General features: G+C 48.7%; 1 protein-coding gene across 13 annotated transcripts in view; it reads left to right on the top strand.

The window, feature by feature from the left end:
* Positions 1-16,295, top strand: part of KATNIP (katanin interacting protein) — a 199,169-nt gene that overhangs the window by 65,731 nt on the left and 117,143 nt on the right. For all 13 annotated transcript variants that reach the window (XM_077141464.1, XM_077141461.1, XM_077141463.1 and 10 more), the window contains 2 exons: positions 162-259; positions 12,126-12,257. In XM_077141464.1, the coding sequence (XP_076997579.1) occupies positions 162-259; positions 12,126-12,257 (230 nt within the window). The remainder of the gene's footprint in view (positions 1-161; positions 260-12,125; positions 12,258-16,295) is intronic.

Genomic DNA, 16,295 nt, shown 5'->3' with positions numbered 1-16,295 from the left:
CTTATTTTCTTACTACCACAAACGGTGCTGCAGTGAAAATCCTCATACACAAAACTTTGCACACACTGAAATGCATCTCGGTTGTAAGTTGTACAGCTATTCCTTAGAGTGAGCTTGTCCTCATTGCCTCACCAGATCTCCTTCCTTTCTCTATGGTGCAGATTCCAGCCGCAGAACCCTGTTTCGAGAAGCTGAAGAAGCCTTAAGACGTGGCTCACGGACAGCCCCCAGCAAAGTCCAGCGCCGGGGATGGCACCAGGTCTGGAAACCCAGGGCAGTGTCACGCCCACGGCCCCAGAGGAGGGAGGTGGTTGCAGGAACCATGTGAGAAACTTTCAAAGCCCTGGGGTGGTAGGCGGTTCTGGCCAGCCCCTTCAGCAGTGCTCTCTCTGCTTGTGGATCTGGTCGCTGAAGAGCTGAGGTCCCCTGCTGCAGAGTAGTCCTTTCTGGACATGGGCCGCTCCCAGCCATTCGGGAGTGTAGGAAGTTCAGACTCCCAGCCCTCCCATGGCTGTTCTTTTTTTTTTAATTGAGCATCTACTATGTGCCAGGCTTGGTCTTAGATGCCAGGAATGCAGCCGAGAATGAGACAAAAGTACTGCCTCATAGAGCTCAGATGCCAGTGTGGGCTGCTGCTGCTGTTGGCTGCTCACATCTTAAGCACCTACTAGGTACCAGGCGTGGGCTCAGCTCTCACGTGACTCCTCTCCTTTGCCCTATAGCGTGAGTGCTGATGTTGTCCCTCTTTTAAGGGATTCGAGGAGGATGGTACTCAGAAAAGTTAAGTGGGCTTTCCAAGGTCACAGCCACAAAGTGGTAAAAGGAAGGCTCTCACCCAGATATTTTGCTTCAGGTTCAATGTTCTTGCTCAAATGTTACTTGATCCCTCCCTTGTAGCTGCTCAGATCTTGCCTGGGACTGGTGGGTCTCAACCTGGCTGTGTGTTAGAATCTCCTGGGGAGGTTTTAAAATACGAATGCTCAGGCCTCACCTCTGGAGGTTCTGATTTAATTGATCTGAGGCAGGCTTACACACTGTTTTATTTTTGTTTGTTTTTAATCTTGTGCTCTCCCAGGTTGGGAACCACCACCTTGTAACATTTCATTACCAAAGTCCACCCTGCCCCCTGCTGTGTCTTTACTGATTGATACGTATGGATGTATAATAAGTGCTTTGGTTTGTTTTGTTGTCCATCTTTACAATAACCCTATAGGTGGGTAAGTGTCCTCATTCTGTTGCTGAAGAAATTTGAGGCTCAGAGAGGTAAGGTGACTTGCTCAGAGTCATATAGCTACCCAAGGAGGATGGGAAACTGGGATCCATGAGGCCACCCCTTGTATTTTCTGCACTCCCCCAGGAACAAAAGCAGATTTCTGAGAAAATGGAAGCAGCGTTTTCCCAGCAAACTCCTGGGGCTGCTGAGCAGACAGCCTGGGTGTCCTTTTGTCCCCAGCAATGAATGTTAATTTCTCTTTAATGAGGCTTTTCACCACCGCTCCCTCCAAACTCTCCTTCCAGTTGTTCTGAGAGCCTTCTATTTTCAGGAGCCATATCTGGGTTTTAGACTGTGACTTAATAGCTGACCCCAGAGTCTGTGCAATTTAGGAGACTTGGCCCAAGATTAATTAGCATCCTTTCCCGTCTCTCTCTGTGGTCCCACACTTCATGGAGCCTAATCATGGCCAATTTTCTGGCTTCCTGATGCTATGAGGCAGTACTTGTCCTTCTACACTGGGTCAGCCAGGGATCAGGCAGTGCCTAACAATGGAGACCACCTGAGCTATTTCAAGCAGAAAGGAGTTTAATACAGTGCTCACAAAATCACTGAGACAGCAGAGGAGTGGGCTCTGAGCTGGGCCTCTAGCAGTGGCGCCCAGAAAGCATCCTAGCCCTGGCCTGCTGGGGGCGCTGTGACCTGGGCCATAGTCAGGAATGTGGGCATCAGGATCAGGAATGGGTCACCTGCCCTCCAGGACTCAGGAAGCCACTGCCCCAGCTGTTGGCCTCAGAGTCACACTGCACCTGCCAGATCTACATTGCAAAGAAAGACCCCCACCTGCCCAGCCAGCGTGGGGCATTGGTGAAAGTCCCTGGCCACCACCACCACTGTGCCTGCCACAGCCTATGTGTCCCTGTCTCCCACCCTCACCCCACCTTGCCTCACCTCCTTCTGCTTGCCCTGTCTTATGTGTGGCCACTGTTTGGGTGACCCTAAATTGCATCTAGAAGTTGAATCGAAAGGGAGTCTGGAAAACGCAGTATTTGGCTTTCCAGCCTCTACTGAACAAAAAGGCATGCCAGGAAAAGAGTGAAACCGGTGCTCAGGGCCAGCCCATAATACCCACCACTTGTACTCAGGCTGTGCCCCCAGCACATGGTCCTTTGGGAACCACCCTTCAGCAGAAACAAACTGGCATGCATTCAGGAAAGAGCAAATAGAGCATAGCTGGTACTGGAACCAGAAAGAATATCATGAAAGAAACCATCCCCTAACTTTATAGACACTTATTGGCACCTGTAATGGAGCAGGCACTGTGCTAGGCCCTGGGTTAAAATATATATATATTTGAGTGAGCCTCTGTTTTTGCCCTTGAAGATCCTACTGTGAAAACGTGCCGACTGCCTAACATGGGAGGAAGATGTGATAACTGTATTCAAATCTATGGAGGGTTGGTCAAGTAGAGTCCCAGAGTTAAATGCTCTAAGCCTAGGAGTCAAATGGACTCACTCACAGTTTAAAAAAGACTTTTGTGTAGGTGCCAACATTTAAATCCAAAATATTACATATATATATTTTTTTCTTTTTTAAACTTGAGTGTTCTACTTTCCTGGAAAAATAGACCTCGTCCTTGCACTGGGTATACCCCCAAAGGGCAGCCACAAGGAGAAACTGAGTAGTCCTTGACCCCTATCAGTGGGGCATTAGCCCCCTCTTGTTTGCCACAGTCCCTGCCACTTCCTTGGAAGCCCCAACGCTGAGGTTGAGTGTCAGTTGCAGTTTGGCATCCTGGCCAAGCTTCTGTTTCTCTTACGTTGGGTGGCTCTGCACATTTCCCTTCCCCACCTGGCTCACTGAAGTGTTTGAATTTGTGGCCCATGGGGAGTGGAAGGGAATGGGCTTTGGGGTCAGACCAACTACTTATAGCTCTGTGTCCTAGAGGTGATACTACAACTTCTCTGAGCTTTGGTTTCATTGTCAATGAAACCTCCCAGGGCTGCTGGGAAAGTATGGGCTGCACAGTGTGTATCTCAGGTGCACCATCAACAGGGGCTGTCTGCTTCAGCTGGGAACACCTGCAGCCAGAGCCAGCCCAGTTCAGAGAAGTGGTTAAGAGCATGTAGCCAAAAGCCAGTGGCCTGGGTCCAAAGCCTCGGCTTCACCACTTACTAGCTGTGTGGGCTCAGATGAGTTGCTTAACCTCTGGGTGCTTCTCATCTGTAAAGTGGGGTTGACAACAGTCCCCATCTCCTAGGGTAATTAATAAGAATTGGCTGAACCCGGATGTGTAGAGCTTTCCAAAAGGAAGCAGTGGATGAATGGAAGGTGACCATTATTATAATTGGTGAGGGGCAAATGACAAGTGGCATGGCCTGGAGGCCTCAGGGCTCTTCCCTCTAGTATGTTCCTTCACTCATTCATTCCTTCATTCACCCTGTGAGCATTTACTGAGCACCTACTAGGTTTTGCATACTTATAGGTGTTGGGGTCACATCTGCTGCTCCCCTGGAGCTCACGTTTATGACGGGGGGTAGGGGTCGGTGGGGAACCAGAGGCCAAGAAGCAAGCAAGTCAGCAAACAAGGTTTTTTGTTTGTTTTGAAACAAGTTCTATGACAGAGAGGAAACAGTGGCATGAGATAGCCGGTGTCTGGGGGGAGAGTTAGTTTAAAAGGATGGGCAACAAAGGCTTCCAAGGGCCACATCTGAGCAGGGACCTGAATATGAAGTGGAACCAGCCATGGGATCATCTGGGGGATGATCTCCCAGAAGCAGGACACAACAAGGGCACCATCCTAGGAGATAAATCATGGGAAGTGGGAACTGGCTGAAAGGAAGCAGAGAGGCCAGGGATGGGACAGAGTCAGGGGGGCCAGATCACTCAGTGATGGGGAGGGCTAGTGGGCAGGGGATGCAGTCACAGACTTCAGAGGGCCCCATGGCTCACACAGGGTTTAGGAGACCATAGGGAGGAGTTTGGCTTTTATTCTAAATGTTTTAAACCAGAGAGTTACACATTTGGATTCACATTTTGAAAAGATCCCAAATACCTGGGTTGAGAAAGGACTGTTAAAGGGGACAAGAGTGGCTGTCGGTAGGCCCAGCAGGCAGCTTAGAAGCAGGGTTCCTGTAAGCATAATGCAATGTTTTTCTCTCTCGTGACCTTCCCCGGCTTCCATCCTCTGCACCTGTGTTCTCTACCTCTTGCTACTGCTAGCTGGTCAGCACTGCTCCTGTGTGTCATTACTTCTGCTTTCACTAGCTCCATCATGCCTTTTCCATGTCACAGTTTTTCACCTTCTTTCCCCCTTGCCAGTGATCTCATGCCCTCAGTATTTGTTGAATATTCCAAGAGAGACCATCAGTTTCTCTCTGCTCATCTTTGTTTCTCAGATCATGGCCTGAACTACTGGTCAAGCCATGGATGAGATACCCTCTCCTGCCTTAATTACTAGCCGTGGATGAGATACCCTCTCCTGCCTTAATCATCTGCGACTAGAGGTTGGGCCTGGTCATGATTCCAATCCTGCCCACCACAGAGCTGGCGCTTGAGCAAGGTTGCAAGCCCCAGGGCTTCTCATGGGGGAGACCTCAGGTCATATAGTAATCCAGCTTGGTGTGTCAATAGACTCGTATGCTATTGTTGTCTGGACCTGTTTCATTTGGCCCCAGGATGTGGAGTTAAGTAGAGAGTTTCTTCATGGTAGAAAGTATATAACGACAGATTTTGGATCCATAGGCTGGAAAACAGTCTCTCTTTCTGAACGTTTTTGGTTGGGTTCCACCATCCTTGGAGGCAGCCAGGGGTAGGCAGTGTGGTCAAGGCAGCAGAGTCCCCAAAGGCTGGTAGTGGCCATTTCACAAAAGCCATCAGGAGAAGGACCACAGCCATCTCCCGGTCCCGGATTCTCCCATATGGCAGTGCCCACCAGGCAGGCCAGGCCCAGGTACAGAGTGAGCTCCTGCAGTCATGGCCAGATCCACAATCCAACATTATTTCATCCCAGTCCCATCCTCTGCCTCTCCTTCTTGTCATTGTGCCTGTTTTTGCCAGCAACTCCCCTAAATTCCCCACCCTTAGATTCAACTCATCCCACTTCCACTAAGCAAACCCTTTCACCGGTTCCAGTAGGATAGATTATTTCCCTTTCTTATAATCTTGCCCAGCACTTTGGGGTAGAGCTGCCCTGATGAAAAGTGCTGCTTTGGAAGCTCAGACCCAAGGATCCCTAGGGCAGAAGGTCACAGTCATCCGAACGCCGGCTGGGGGCTCTATAAACCCTCCCCCGGACACCCCAGTTCTGGGGGATTCAACGAGGCTAATGGCAACGTGTTCGTATTGGGCTTCTGAGCTGCTGCCTTCCCTGTGCAGTGTGGCTGGTGGTGATGTATGGGCTCTGGTTCACACTGTCCCCCCTACCCTCCCCACCCCACACACACTTCTAGGCCTTAGATCTTTCTACTGCTATCACTGGATTAAGATTTATGGTTTCCTCAGCCTTGTAATACTTGGGTGGACAGCAGCCTAATCAACAGAGCCGTCGTTTACCAAAATGCTGTCAGATTTGATGAACGTCATCGGCTCTTAGCATTGAATTGGTAGTGAAGGGATTGGCCTTCCAGCAATTTACTGTGGGGTGGGCCTTCCTTAAAGGTCTCATCCCAATTATTAAAAAGAAAAGGCTTTGCTCTCGTGCAACTGCCACTCCAGTTTCCTGTTGGTGGGTTGGACAGCTCAAGCACCTTCAGGAAAGTTCACAACTGCAGATGGGAAGCATCTGGGGCCCTTTCTTTTGTTGTCTTCTGAGTTCTGAAAAAACCCTGCAGTGAGGATAATAAATGAAACAAGTCATAAAGCATCGGCTCTTTCGGTGACCTTGCACAACACTGACTGTCACTGTGAGGGCTGTCACAAGTAAGAGACCAGACAAATCTGGGAAGAACATATCACACCTGCCTTTGTAGGTGTCTTCAGGGCTGCCCTACCTCTAGCAGGAGCCCTTTACATACCGCACAACCTGCCCAAGCCTTACAGGGCAGCCCTCACTCAGCCTGGCTCTTTTTTTCTAATCAAGAGTAAGCTTTAATGCACACCTTGCCAAAAGAGGCAGCAGATACACACAAATAACTCTAGACATGACACTCGGCTGAGTAGAGGCTGAGTATGAACTAAGCTGGCCTCACGTGGCAAACTGAAACATGGGTGTTTGGGCATGGGGACTGTTAAATCCTGTCCTGCTGTAGTGTCAATACTGCAGGGGCCAACAGGGATCTGAGCACAACAAGTAGGCAGGAAAGAGCAGCCATTTGGAGGCACCTCCTCTGGGTGAAGCAGCGTGCCAAGCGGGAGCCAGCCAGGAGCACAGGCATCTGCCCCGTGCAAGGGCGGGAGGGTGGGAGGCAGGGCCCCTGCTGCTCCTGGGGAGGTGGGCGTGCTCGGTGGGCATGACTGCTCGGATTGCATCCCAGTGGCACAGGGAGCCTACCTGGGGCTGGGGGTGGGAGAGCAGGCCAGATGGAGGGACTATTTATTCCTCTCCAGCACCCACTCAGCATTTAGAAACTCTTTCTGGACCACATTAATTCTGTCACGTGTTGCTTCATAAACTTGTTCTTCCATCATGTGGGCTGTGTGAACTCTTCAAGGCCAGGGCACTGGTTTTTAAGTCTTTCTTAAATATCTTGCCATGTTTCCTGAAACAGGGTTGCAGTCAGGACATGTTGAATAAACTCCTAAAGGCCACTCTGTGAATTTGTCTCCTGACATGTTGGCGAGGCAAGCAGTCACCTTAAGTCTCCTAAGGAAGGGAGAAGGATGGAAAAATGGCAGAAGGACAAGAGGCAATACACCCAGCCTCCCTTCCTTTGAACGCTGCAGCTCTTTCTCTTAGTCAGGATTCAAAGCACAGGCCAGCAGAGCTGTTTTCATCCCAACTCTCTTACTTGCCAATCGGAGCTGCCTAATTCAGGCACTATTGGTTCCAAGTGCTTACACAATGTACCGGGACTTATTTTGCATCTCTCACCTCTCTCCCCATCCTGCCCTATGTGGTCACCAAGTTCCCCAGCAGCTCCCTCTTACATCACATCTCACCCTGCTATTACATCTCTCAGCTTCCCTGAACGATCACGCTGGCCCCGGCGTGGGGTTGGGAGGGTCTCGAGTTTTTATTGGCCACGCCCAGGTCACATGCTGCATCCACGCCTGGAGGGAGTCAGTTCCTCACTGGACTGGGAGGTGCGTTGAAGAGGAGAAGGGGATACAGAGGGGTGGAAATTTCCCCAAAGAAAACCAGGATGCTTTTCCCAGAAGATGGGCGAGTGCAGAACTTCACAAAGCCTCTAGTTCTCCTGATCTTGTGCTGCTCACACTTTATTGCACATGTAAATTGCTTGAGATCTTGTTGAAAGGCAGTGACTCGGTAGACCTGGGGTGGGACCTGGGATTCTGCATTTCTCACAAGATCCCAGGAGAGGCCAATGCTGCTGATCTGAGGAAAGCACTTGTAGTAGCCCATGCCCCGTGTCCTCCCTCTCTGTGCCTCCATCTTCTCCTGCACTTTTCTTCCAGCTGGGAGGCATCCTAGCATTAGGATGTTATTGAGTGGTGCATTCTTTCTGGAGTACATCCTGGAAAAGCGATTTTTACGATGAACTTAAAACCTCTATATAGCTTCACATCTTGGCCCAAAGCAGGAGAACCTCCAGGAGTCTCCAAGCCTGGAAACCCCAGGTTTTATACATTCCTGTAGCACTTTCCCTCCAAGGGCCCTATGCTAATGTTAACAAATCCACAGAGAGCATTGGACTGAGCCTGGAAGGAAGCAACGCCATGCTCAAAGCCAGAGTCCAGTGCCACCAGGCAGACGGTCAGGAGGGAAAGACAGCATGGAGAAGCCCAGTGCCTAGGGAGGACAGCGGGGAGCACGCACTCCCTGACCCAGCAAGGGCACCTCCCTCTGCCCCACTCCCTATGCGACCTCGGGGACACTCTCTGGCTGCCTTTCTCAGCCCGTTACACTCTCACTCTCCAAGATCTTTTCCTTGGATGATTTCTAGCCCAGCCCATGCCTCCTTTTCTGCATGTTAGATAGTCTCAGGATATTCTCTAATCCCTTTCTGTTCTCACCCAAGACTGCTATGGCCCAAGCTGGACACATATTTCCTCACCTGCCTGTCAGGGGCAGCGTGTCCTGGCATTTAGAGCAGGGGTTGGCAAACTGGCTCTTGGGTTAAATCCAGCCACATGTATTACTGGGACACAGGAAGGCTCACTTGTTTATGTATTGTCCCAGGCTTCGTGTATTGTCCCCATGGCCTGTAAAGCCTAAAATGTTTACTCTTTGGCCCTTTATAGAAAACATTGACTCATCCCTGATTTAGGATCAGGCCTCTGGAGCCACTGCTAGGATTCAAATCTGGGCTCTTCTGCTTCCCACTGTGTGGCCTTGGGCAAGTAGCTTCATTTTGTGCCTCAGTTTCCCACCTATGAAATCAGCATAGTAGTAGCACCAATCTTGGGTATGCTGTGGGGACTAAATAAATGAAGGCCCTAAAGCCCTTGGAGCTAGGCTAGGTCTTCATTAAATGACCCAGCACACAGTGTGGCATTTGATACCCTGTGGGTAGGGGGTGGATAGAGTGAAAATAGATCAGCTCCCAGATGCATGCAAGTGCAGGGCTGGCCCTCAGAGGGAGCATCTTCTTAAACTTTGCACCCTGGGTGCCTCGCTTGCCTCACCCTGGTCCCAGCCCAGCTCACTATTTCACACAGCCAGCTTGGATGCCAGCGTTGGAGCAGGCGTGGTGTCTTCGGTTGATTGCTAGATGACCTAGCCAGCTTGCTTTGGGGGGGGGGGGGTGTCGTGTTGAATGACACGAACACTTGGAGGGAAGTTTGGCTGGTGTCATGTGAAGTGACTTATCGTGGCCCCACTGTGCTGTTTGCCAAAGCCCTGAGCCAAGGGCTCAACCTGCATGACTGTGTGGGTCCTCATGGCAGTGCTGTGAGGAAGGAGCCATTCACCCTGTTTTAGCAGATGGTGAAACTGGCACTCAGAGAGGTTAGGCAACTTGCCCAAGGTCACATCATTATGATGTGCATAATCAGCATCATTATTCCAGGAATCTAACCTGGTCCACCACCCAGAAGCAACTCTTAGGTAACCACAAAACAATGCCGTGTGCCCCAAGGAGGGTTATCAAATAGGTTTGAGCTCAGCTGCATGTGGCAGGAACTGGACCACAAGACTTACCCAGATAATGTTTATGTTGTTTTTGTCTTGCATGAGACTTTCAAAGGCAGGCAGGCAGGCTGGGGCAGGGGCGGGGGTGGGGGCGCGGGAATGAATGGGTGATACCACTAAGGACCCAGGTTCCTTTGGCTTTTCCTTGGCCATCTCAGTACCTGGCTTTCTTCTGTGTTCCGACTACATGGATACCCTTCTTCTAAACATCCTATCTGTGTCACAGTCAGGAAGAAGGTAGAAGGGTAAAGGACCACAGCCGTGTGTCTTCTGGGTCTACCCTGATTATCAGGAGAACAGCTTTCTCAGACTCTCCCCACTACAGACTTCCAACTGTTGGCATCGGTGAGACCCAGATCATAGGGGTGGCTGTCCCTACCTGCAAGGGCCTCTGGCGATATGAGCATCTTAATGGAACACATCGCCACTTTAGATAGAATCAAGGTTCTAGTTGTAAGGGTGAAAAGGGCAGTGGACAGATTTGAGTAGGCAGAGAGTGGTGTTCCAGAGAGGAACCAGTATATGTCATAACTATTTGTATGTAGGAAGGTCGGGGGAGTGGGAAGGCTTCCTGGAGGAGGTGACATTTGAGTTGTCTCCAAAGCTAGATAGGATTTGAATACACAGAGATTTGGGAGAATGGAATTAAAGTTGGAAGACTAGCATGAGCAAAGGCATAGAGGGGGTAGGGTTTAGGGTACATGTGACTTATACGTCACAAATAACAGAGATCCTATTCAAGTCAATTTAAGTAAAAATGAGGAAGTTTTAGCAGTGCTTCAGGCATGGCTGGATCCAGGGATCTGAACAAATCTATGAAGACTCTGCTTCCATCTCTCAGCTTTGTGTATCTCTGTGTTACGGGTCCTGCCTGACAGCTGTGTCCCTAGCAGCTCCTGGCATTCCTCTTTCTAGGTTAGCACCCCTGCAAAAAGCGAGTACCTCCCCACTGTTCTAGGAGGAATCCTGGGGCTACTCTCATTGGCCTACCTTAAGGCCTGTTCCCATCCCTGAGCCGCCGCATGTTCTGGCGGGGAGAATGGAGTAATGGGCAGGCCTGAATTATATTCCTACCCCTGGGCCACATATGGACAGAGAACAGAGGAAGGAAATGGGCCTCAGAAGAAAATTAAAGAGGTATTTCCTGATGGATGGGGAATGATGCCAAAACTGTAGATACTCAGAGCAATGGAAGCAATCCCATTTGACCTAATGGTCAAGTATGTGATTAAACTTGCAGGAATCAACGTAGGAAAGATTGGTTGGGACCAAGTTGTAGAGCACTTTTCACACCGCATGTATGTGTTAGGGTATGGGGGTGGCTGCTTTAACGGTATCTTAGCCATGCAAACCAATGTCTTTCTGACACAGCAGTTTGGTGGAGGGCTGTCACCCCTGCTCCAAGGGGTCATTGAGGAACCCAGGTGCTATTTTGTTGCTCTGCCATCCTCTGAGTGTTGTCTTCCTCCCTCCAGTCCAGACAGTTCACCACTGTCTCCACATTTCAGCCAGCAGGAAGGGAAGCAGGCCAAGGGGAGGCTTTTCTTTCCATTTAAGGAATTTGGGTACACCCAGACCCAAATCCCACTCAGCTGCAGGGGAGGCTGGGAATGACAAGTGCACACGTGGAGCCTGGATACAACATAAGAAGGGGAGATAAGATGTTGCAGGACAACCCAAAGCCTGCCATACCAAGACAAGGACTGTGCTTTCCAAAGAATGAGCCAAGGAATGTATTTTAGTTTGCTAGGTGACTCAAAGCAGACTCATGAGATACCATGAGATGGGTTGGCTTTTAACAATGGGAATTTGTTAGCATACCATTTGAGGCCATGAGAATGTCCAAATCAAGGCAACATGAAGGCGATGCTTTCTTCCCAAAGACTGGCTACTGGCGATCCTCAGGTCCCCTGCCACCTGGCAAGGCACATGGTGGCATCTGCAGGTCTCTTCCAGGTTCCATTGCTTTCATCTTGCTTCCGTGGTTTCTCTCTTTCTCTGAATTTCATTCTCTTATAAAGGACTCCAGTAACAGGAATAAGACCTATCCTAGGTCCTATGTACAATAGGTTTGCATCCATAGGAGTGGATTAGCTTGGAGAGCATGGTTTTCTGGGGTACATACTGTTCCAAACCACCACAGAATTAGAAGGAAGAGATGCCCTACTACAGTTTCATGGGCCAAGAAATTTGGGATATGTTTCATACTATCTTTCATTTTTGGATGCTATAGTATGTGTGGGGGGTGGGAGAAGGGATCTATTAAATTCCCTGAGAAGTCCTGCAAAAAAACCCCAGGGTTTTCCAAGCCTATTTGATCACCCAACTCCTTTGGGGAGGTTTAACACTATTTAGATTCTATTGATAAGTTATTTCCAAATAAAAAAATTGTAAAAAATATTCTGCTGAACCCATTTGGGTCTGCAGGAACCAGTAAGATTGTGGAGCAGGGGTGGCATACAGGCTGGTGGGGGCAAGGTATGTGCCAGGCCATTGTCCATCAGCACTCGATGGCCATCTATGCTGCCAACCACCGATAAAATCGCAGCCCCTCCAGTTGAATCCTTGGGGTCTACCCCCAGGGTCTATAGTCCTTGCCCCTCAGGGGAATGAGGGTATTCATCTTACCATATCTGAAACAGTGTGAATTTTTGCCTGTAGAAATCCGTGCAGATCCGAACAGAAGCTGGCCCACGGCTCCACATTGAACCGCCTCCAGACTATTCTGAAGATTTTGAGCCCTGTGGGGATGTGGAAGTCAAGGCAAAGGAGGTTCTTGGGGATTGTGCACAGGTAGGAGCTGGCCTTGGCCTTGCGTTTGGGGCTCCTAAGGGGCAGTGAGCCTCGGTGGCATGGGGGCTCTTGGTGGGCACAATCCAACCATTATCTATTCCTTCTCTCACTCGCCCCCGTGTCCCTTCATGCCTGCATTCAGTCAGCACATCCTTGGGGTCTACCCCTAGGGTCTATAGTCCTTGCCCCTCAGGGGAATGAGGGTATTCATCTTACCATGTCTGAAACGTGTGAATTTCTGCCTGTAGAAACCTGTGCAGATCCAAACAGAAGCTGGCCCCTTCTGTTCAACAAACATTTGTCGAGTGCATACTATTTAGCACCAGGCTCTGCCCTAGGCCCCCGAAATGCAAAACCTGACAAGGTGCCTAGTTACAGACAGGAAACATCCCAGGGGAAGAGACAGACAATAAAGAATAAAATGAAGAAATAAATAAATGGGATAAGTTCTATGAAGAAAATAGAAAAGGAAATGGGACGGTACGCTAGTGTGGAGAGAGGACAGCAGTACATGGCGTAGCAAGGGAAGACTTCCCTCAGGTGTGCCATTTCAGCTGAAACCTGGTCAACAAGAAGGCACCAGCCTGGCAGTAAGCGATGGGAAAAGCATTTCAGGCAGAGGGAATGGCAAGTGCAAATAGCATGAGGCTAGGCTTGTTCAAGAAGAAGAATGCAGTACGTTATAAGCAAGTGAGTGGAGTAGGGTAAGGTGAGGTTGGAGGGAGAAGCAAGGGCAGATCAAGCAGTGCATGGTAGGATGGCACGGGGGGGGGGGTAGTTTGGATTTTAATCCAGGGGAATGCTTTTACAATTAGAGCGAGTATTTGAATTGGCTCTATGGTCTATATACAAGCAAAATTGTTGAGAGTTGGTGAGTCAAAGTGAAGTTGCTAAGCCAGACCCTACCTCGTTTGCCAAAGTAACATTCATTCAGCTGTGGGCTTAGGTTGCAGATTCTATAGTCTCACCAGAAGGGCAGAATCTTACTTCATATGGCACCTGTGTACCAAAGAAACTGCTTTTATGAACAAAAATCACTAGTAAAGAAGATAAGACTGTTCCCCATGAAACCTCTCTCTGATCTTTGTTGCGTGTTTGTTTTTCCTTGTTTGCTCATGAAGGACAGGTAAAGTGCAAGATGGCGCTTTGTTTCACATCCTGTTCGCAAAACTTCTGGGAGTAAATTGGAAATTGTTGTCTTCCAGTGGGGGTGGGAAGTAGGGACCCTTTCCTATTGAATGACCCAACGTTTCTACCCAGTTCATTAAAATGGGATTTTACAGTAGGCAAAAGAGTGGAGTTAATTGCCTTTAACACTCATCTCCTGCCCATAATACAAACACACACACACACACACACACACACACACACACACATACACACACACACTTGCTTTTGAATCAACCAAACTGTTCCCTACTTAGGATTACTCTGTGCCTAAGAGCTGTCAGTTTCTTTTAGTTTTGGGAGACTGGTTTTAGCCAAGTTTCATCTGTTGCAGTACCCATCCACCTCAGTGCCACAGAATGCATGCCCACCTTTCATGCGAGAGGCCCTGGTAACTCCTCTTTCCCTCTGAACCAGCAGTGGGTACCTCCTATTAAATGAACATATATATTCCTTCCTCTGCAAACTCTCCAGCTCCCTGCAACACAAAGCCCAGTCCCTGGCAAGCTATTAAGTCCCATTAGCATTCCTGGATACAGGAGCTCTGAATCAGCCCACCAGCACTTCATTTTCTCCCCTGTGAGCACTTGATTGTATTTCTCTTTCTTCCTTTTCTACCCCCATCTTGAGGGCACACTCCATAAGACTTCACAGTCAATTTCCCCTGGGAGTTATTTTCCTGCTAAGTGAAAGTAAAATGGCAACACCAGTTTTGGGTAAAGGCAGAAAGCCTTAAGAGATGCAGTTTGAACAGGGAAGGGGGTAAAAAGCACATGGCTAAATATACTCAGCCACCTCACACTGTTTGCAAGTGCGGCCTGATATGGAGCAAAAGAAAATCCGTGCCCACATATGTACTTTTCACCTGACCTTCACTGTTGAAACAGACAAGCCTTTTCTGCCCTCAATCATATTCTTAGTGAACTTCAATTTCTTGGTGGGTCAAGTTCACGGACCAGCGTGCTACAGACATGTTCTGTTGGCCTCCACCCTGTTGACGTGCATTGTGCTTTTTTAAAAAAGTGAAATACAAGCTGACATTTAAGAATCAGGAGATTTCTTATTGAAACTTGCAATTGGAGCTTCTCTTAAGAAATGAGATTTGAGGTCTACATTCTTACAGGGTGGCAGGTACCAGGAGCTGAGGGGCGCTGTGCCCTTAGGCTGTGCGGGCCCATTGGCCACAGTCCCCACCACTCTCTGTAGTCCCGGGCACAGTTCTAAATGCTGAAAATAAAACAGTGAACAAGAACTGCCCTCATGGAGTGGGGAGAGAGGCGATAATCAAGTAGATCATGTGTCAGATGGTGAGAAGACTTACACAAAAAATAAAGTAGGGGAAGGGGATAAAGATGGGTAGGCACTGCTATTTTGTATGGGGAGGGCAGAGAGGTCTCCTTGATGAGATGATATTTGGGTAGGGACCTCAAGGAGGTGCGAGCATTCCAGGTCCAGCAAGAGCAGAGCCGAAGGCCCTGTGTCCTGTGGGAGGCCAGCCAGAAGGCCAGCGTGGCTGGAGCTGAGTGAACAGAGAGGACAAGGTTAAGACAGACAAGCAGTCAAGGGGCTTTGAGGGCTGGGGTAAAGATCTTGGGTTCTCCTCTGACCCAAATGGGAGGCCATCGTAGGGTTTTGAGCAGCTTAGCAACTCCAGCAAAAGGAGGTACTGCTCTTCAGAGAGTCCTACCAAAACTTCTAATTTTAGTGGCCCTGACTTTCCTTGGGTTGTGGGCTGTGTACCCTGACGGTTGATATCAGCTCCATTTAAATAAATCTTAGCTCCATTTAAGTATCAGGAATGAAACAAAGTTTGTATTTTAAAGATCTTTTATTGAAATACCTTTTTTCCCCTGATAATGAATGATCAGTATAAAAAATTCAAGTGATACTAAGAAAAGTCCTTTCAAAATCCTACCACCCCAGAGGTAATTGCTGTGAATAGGTGAATATCTAATCATCCCAGTAAAAAATGCATATATTAGATATGTCTAAGAGAAGATAGTTGATCTGTAATGTCCTGGTCCTGGCCCATTCCTGATGAGTGGTGTTTCCCAAGTTTAGATATCCTATAAGTCTCTTGGAGCATCGTGGTTGACAGGAAGACTTGACCACCGCAACATCTGGAATGCCTTATCTGGGTGTTTCTTTCTAGCATATGGATCCTGGAGTAGGGCGAGTGGATTATTTTTCCCCAATTACATTTCAGTCTGTTAAAGCTGACATAATCATGTGTCCCTGACAGGTTGACCATATGCCAACTCTGCTGTGACCCATCACAGTTCACCCACCCCGTCTGCACTGTGGAGACTGAACAGTGGTGACATCCCTGGCCAAACACTCCCTTGGTGGCCCAGGCCACTTCGCTGCCCCAAGCAGGGCTCTGCCGCAAATCCCTTCAGTCACCCTTTGTTATTTTCAATAGCGAGACTAAATGATGGACGAGGGGTTGTTTTAGGGCAGTTCCATTTTTTGGGTGCTCTTGCTGTTTGGAGCTACCATATAAATAACCTTTGAGTATCATTTGTTTTTCTCTTTTATTTGTATTTTAACATAAAAGGGATTATACCATATATGCTACTTGGTGATCCTACTCTGGGGAGCATATCATCAACAATATACCATGACCATCTCTCCTTACAAGGGCTCAACCATTGTTTTGTCCAACAGCTCAGGGCACTGTTCTGTTTTTCCCCTCTCCCATATCCCCTGCTTGTTAGCATTCAGTTTTGGCATAATGCCTTTGTTACATTCAGTGCAAGCATATTACAGTGTTATTGTTGTCTATAGACCCTAGCTTGCACTGGTTGTATTTTTTCCTGTATACACCCTACTTCAATCCCTTCCAATGTTGGCATTCATTTGTTCTCCCTC

Source organism: Tamandua tetradactyla, chromosome 23 (genome assembly GCF_023851605.1).
Source record: "Tamandua tetradactyla isolate mTamTet1 chromosome 23, mTamTet1.pri, whole genome shotgun sequence".
NCBI classification, from domain to species: domain Eukaryota; kingdom Metazoa; phylum Chordata; class Mammalia; order Pilosa; family Myrmecophagidae; genus Tamandua; species Tamandua tetradactyla.
The sequence above is the reverse complement of the archived record's forward strand: the minus strand, read 5'-3'. Positions and strand labels throughout refer to the sequence as shown.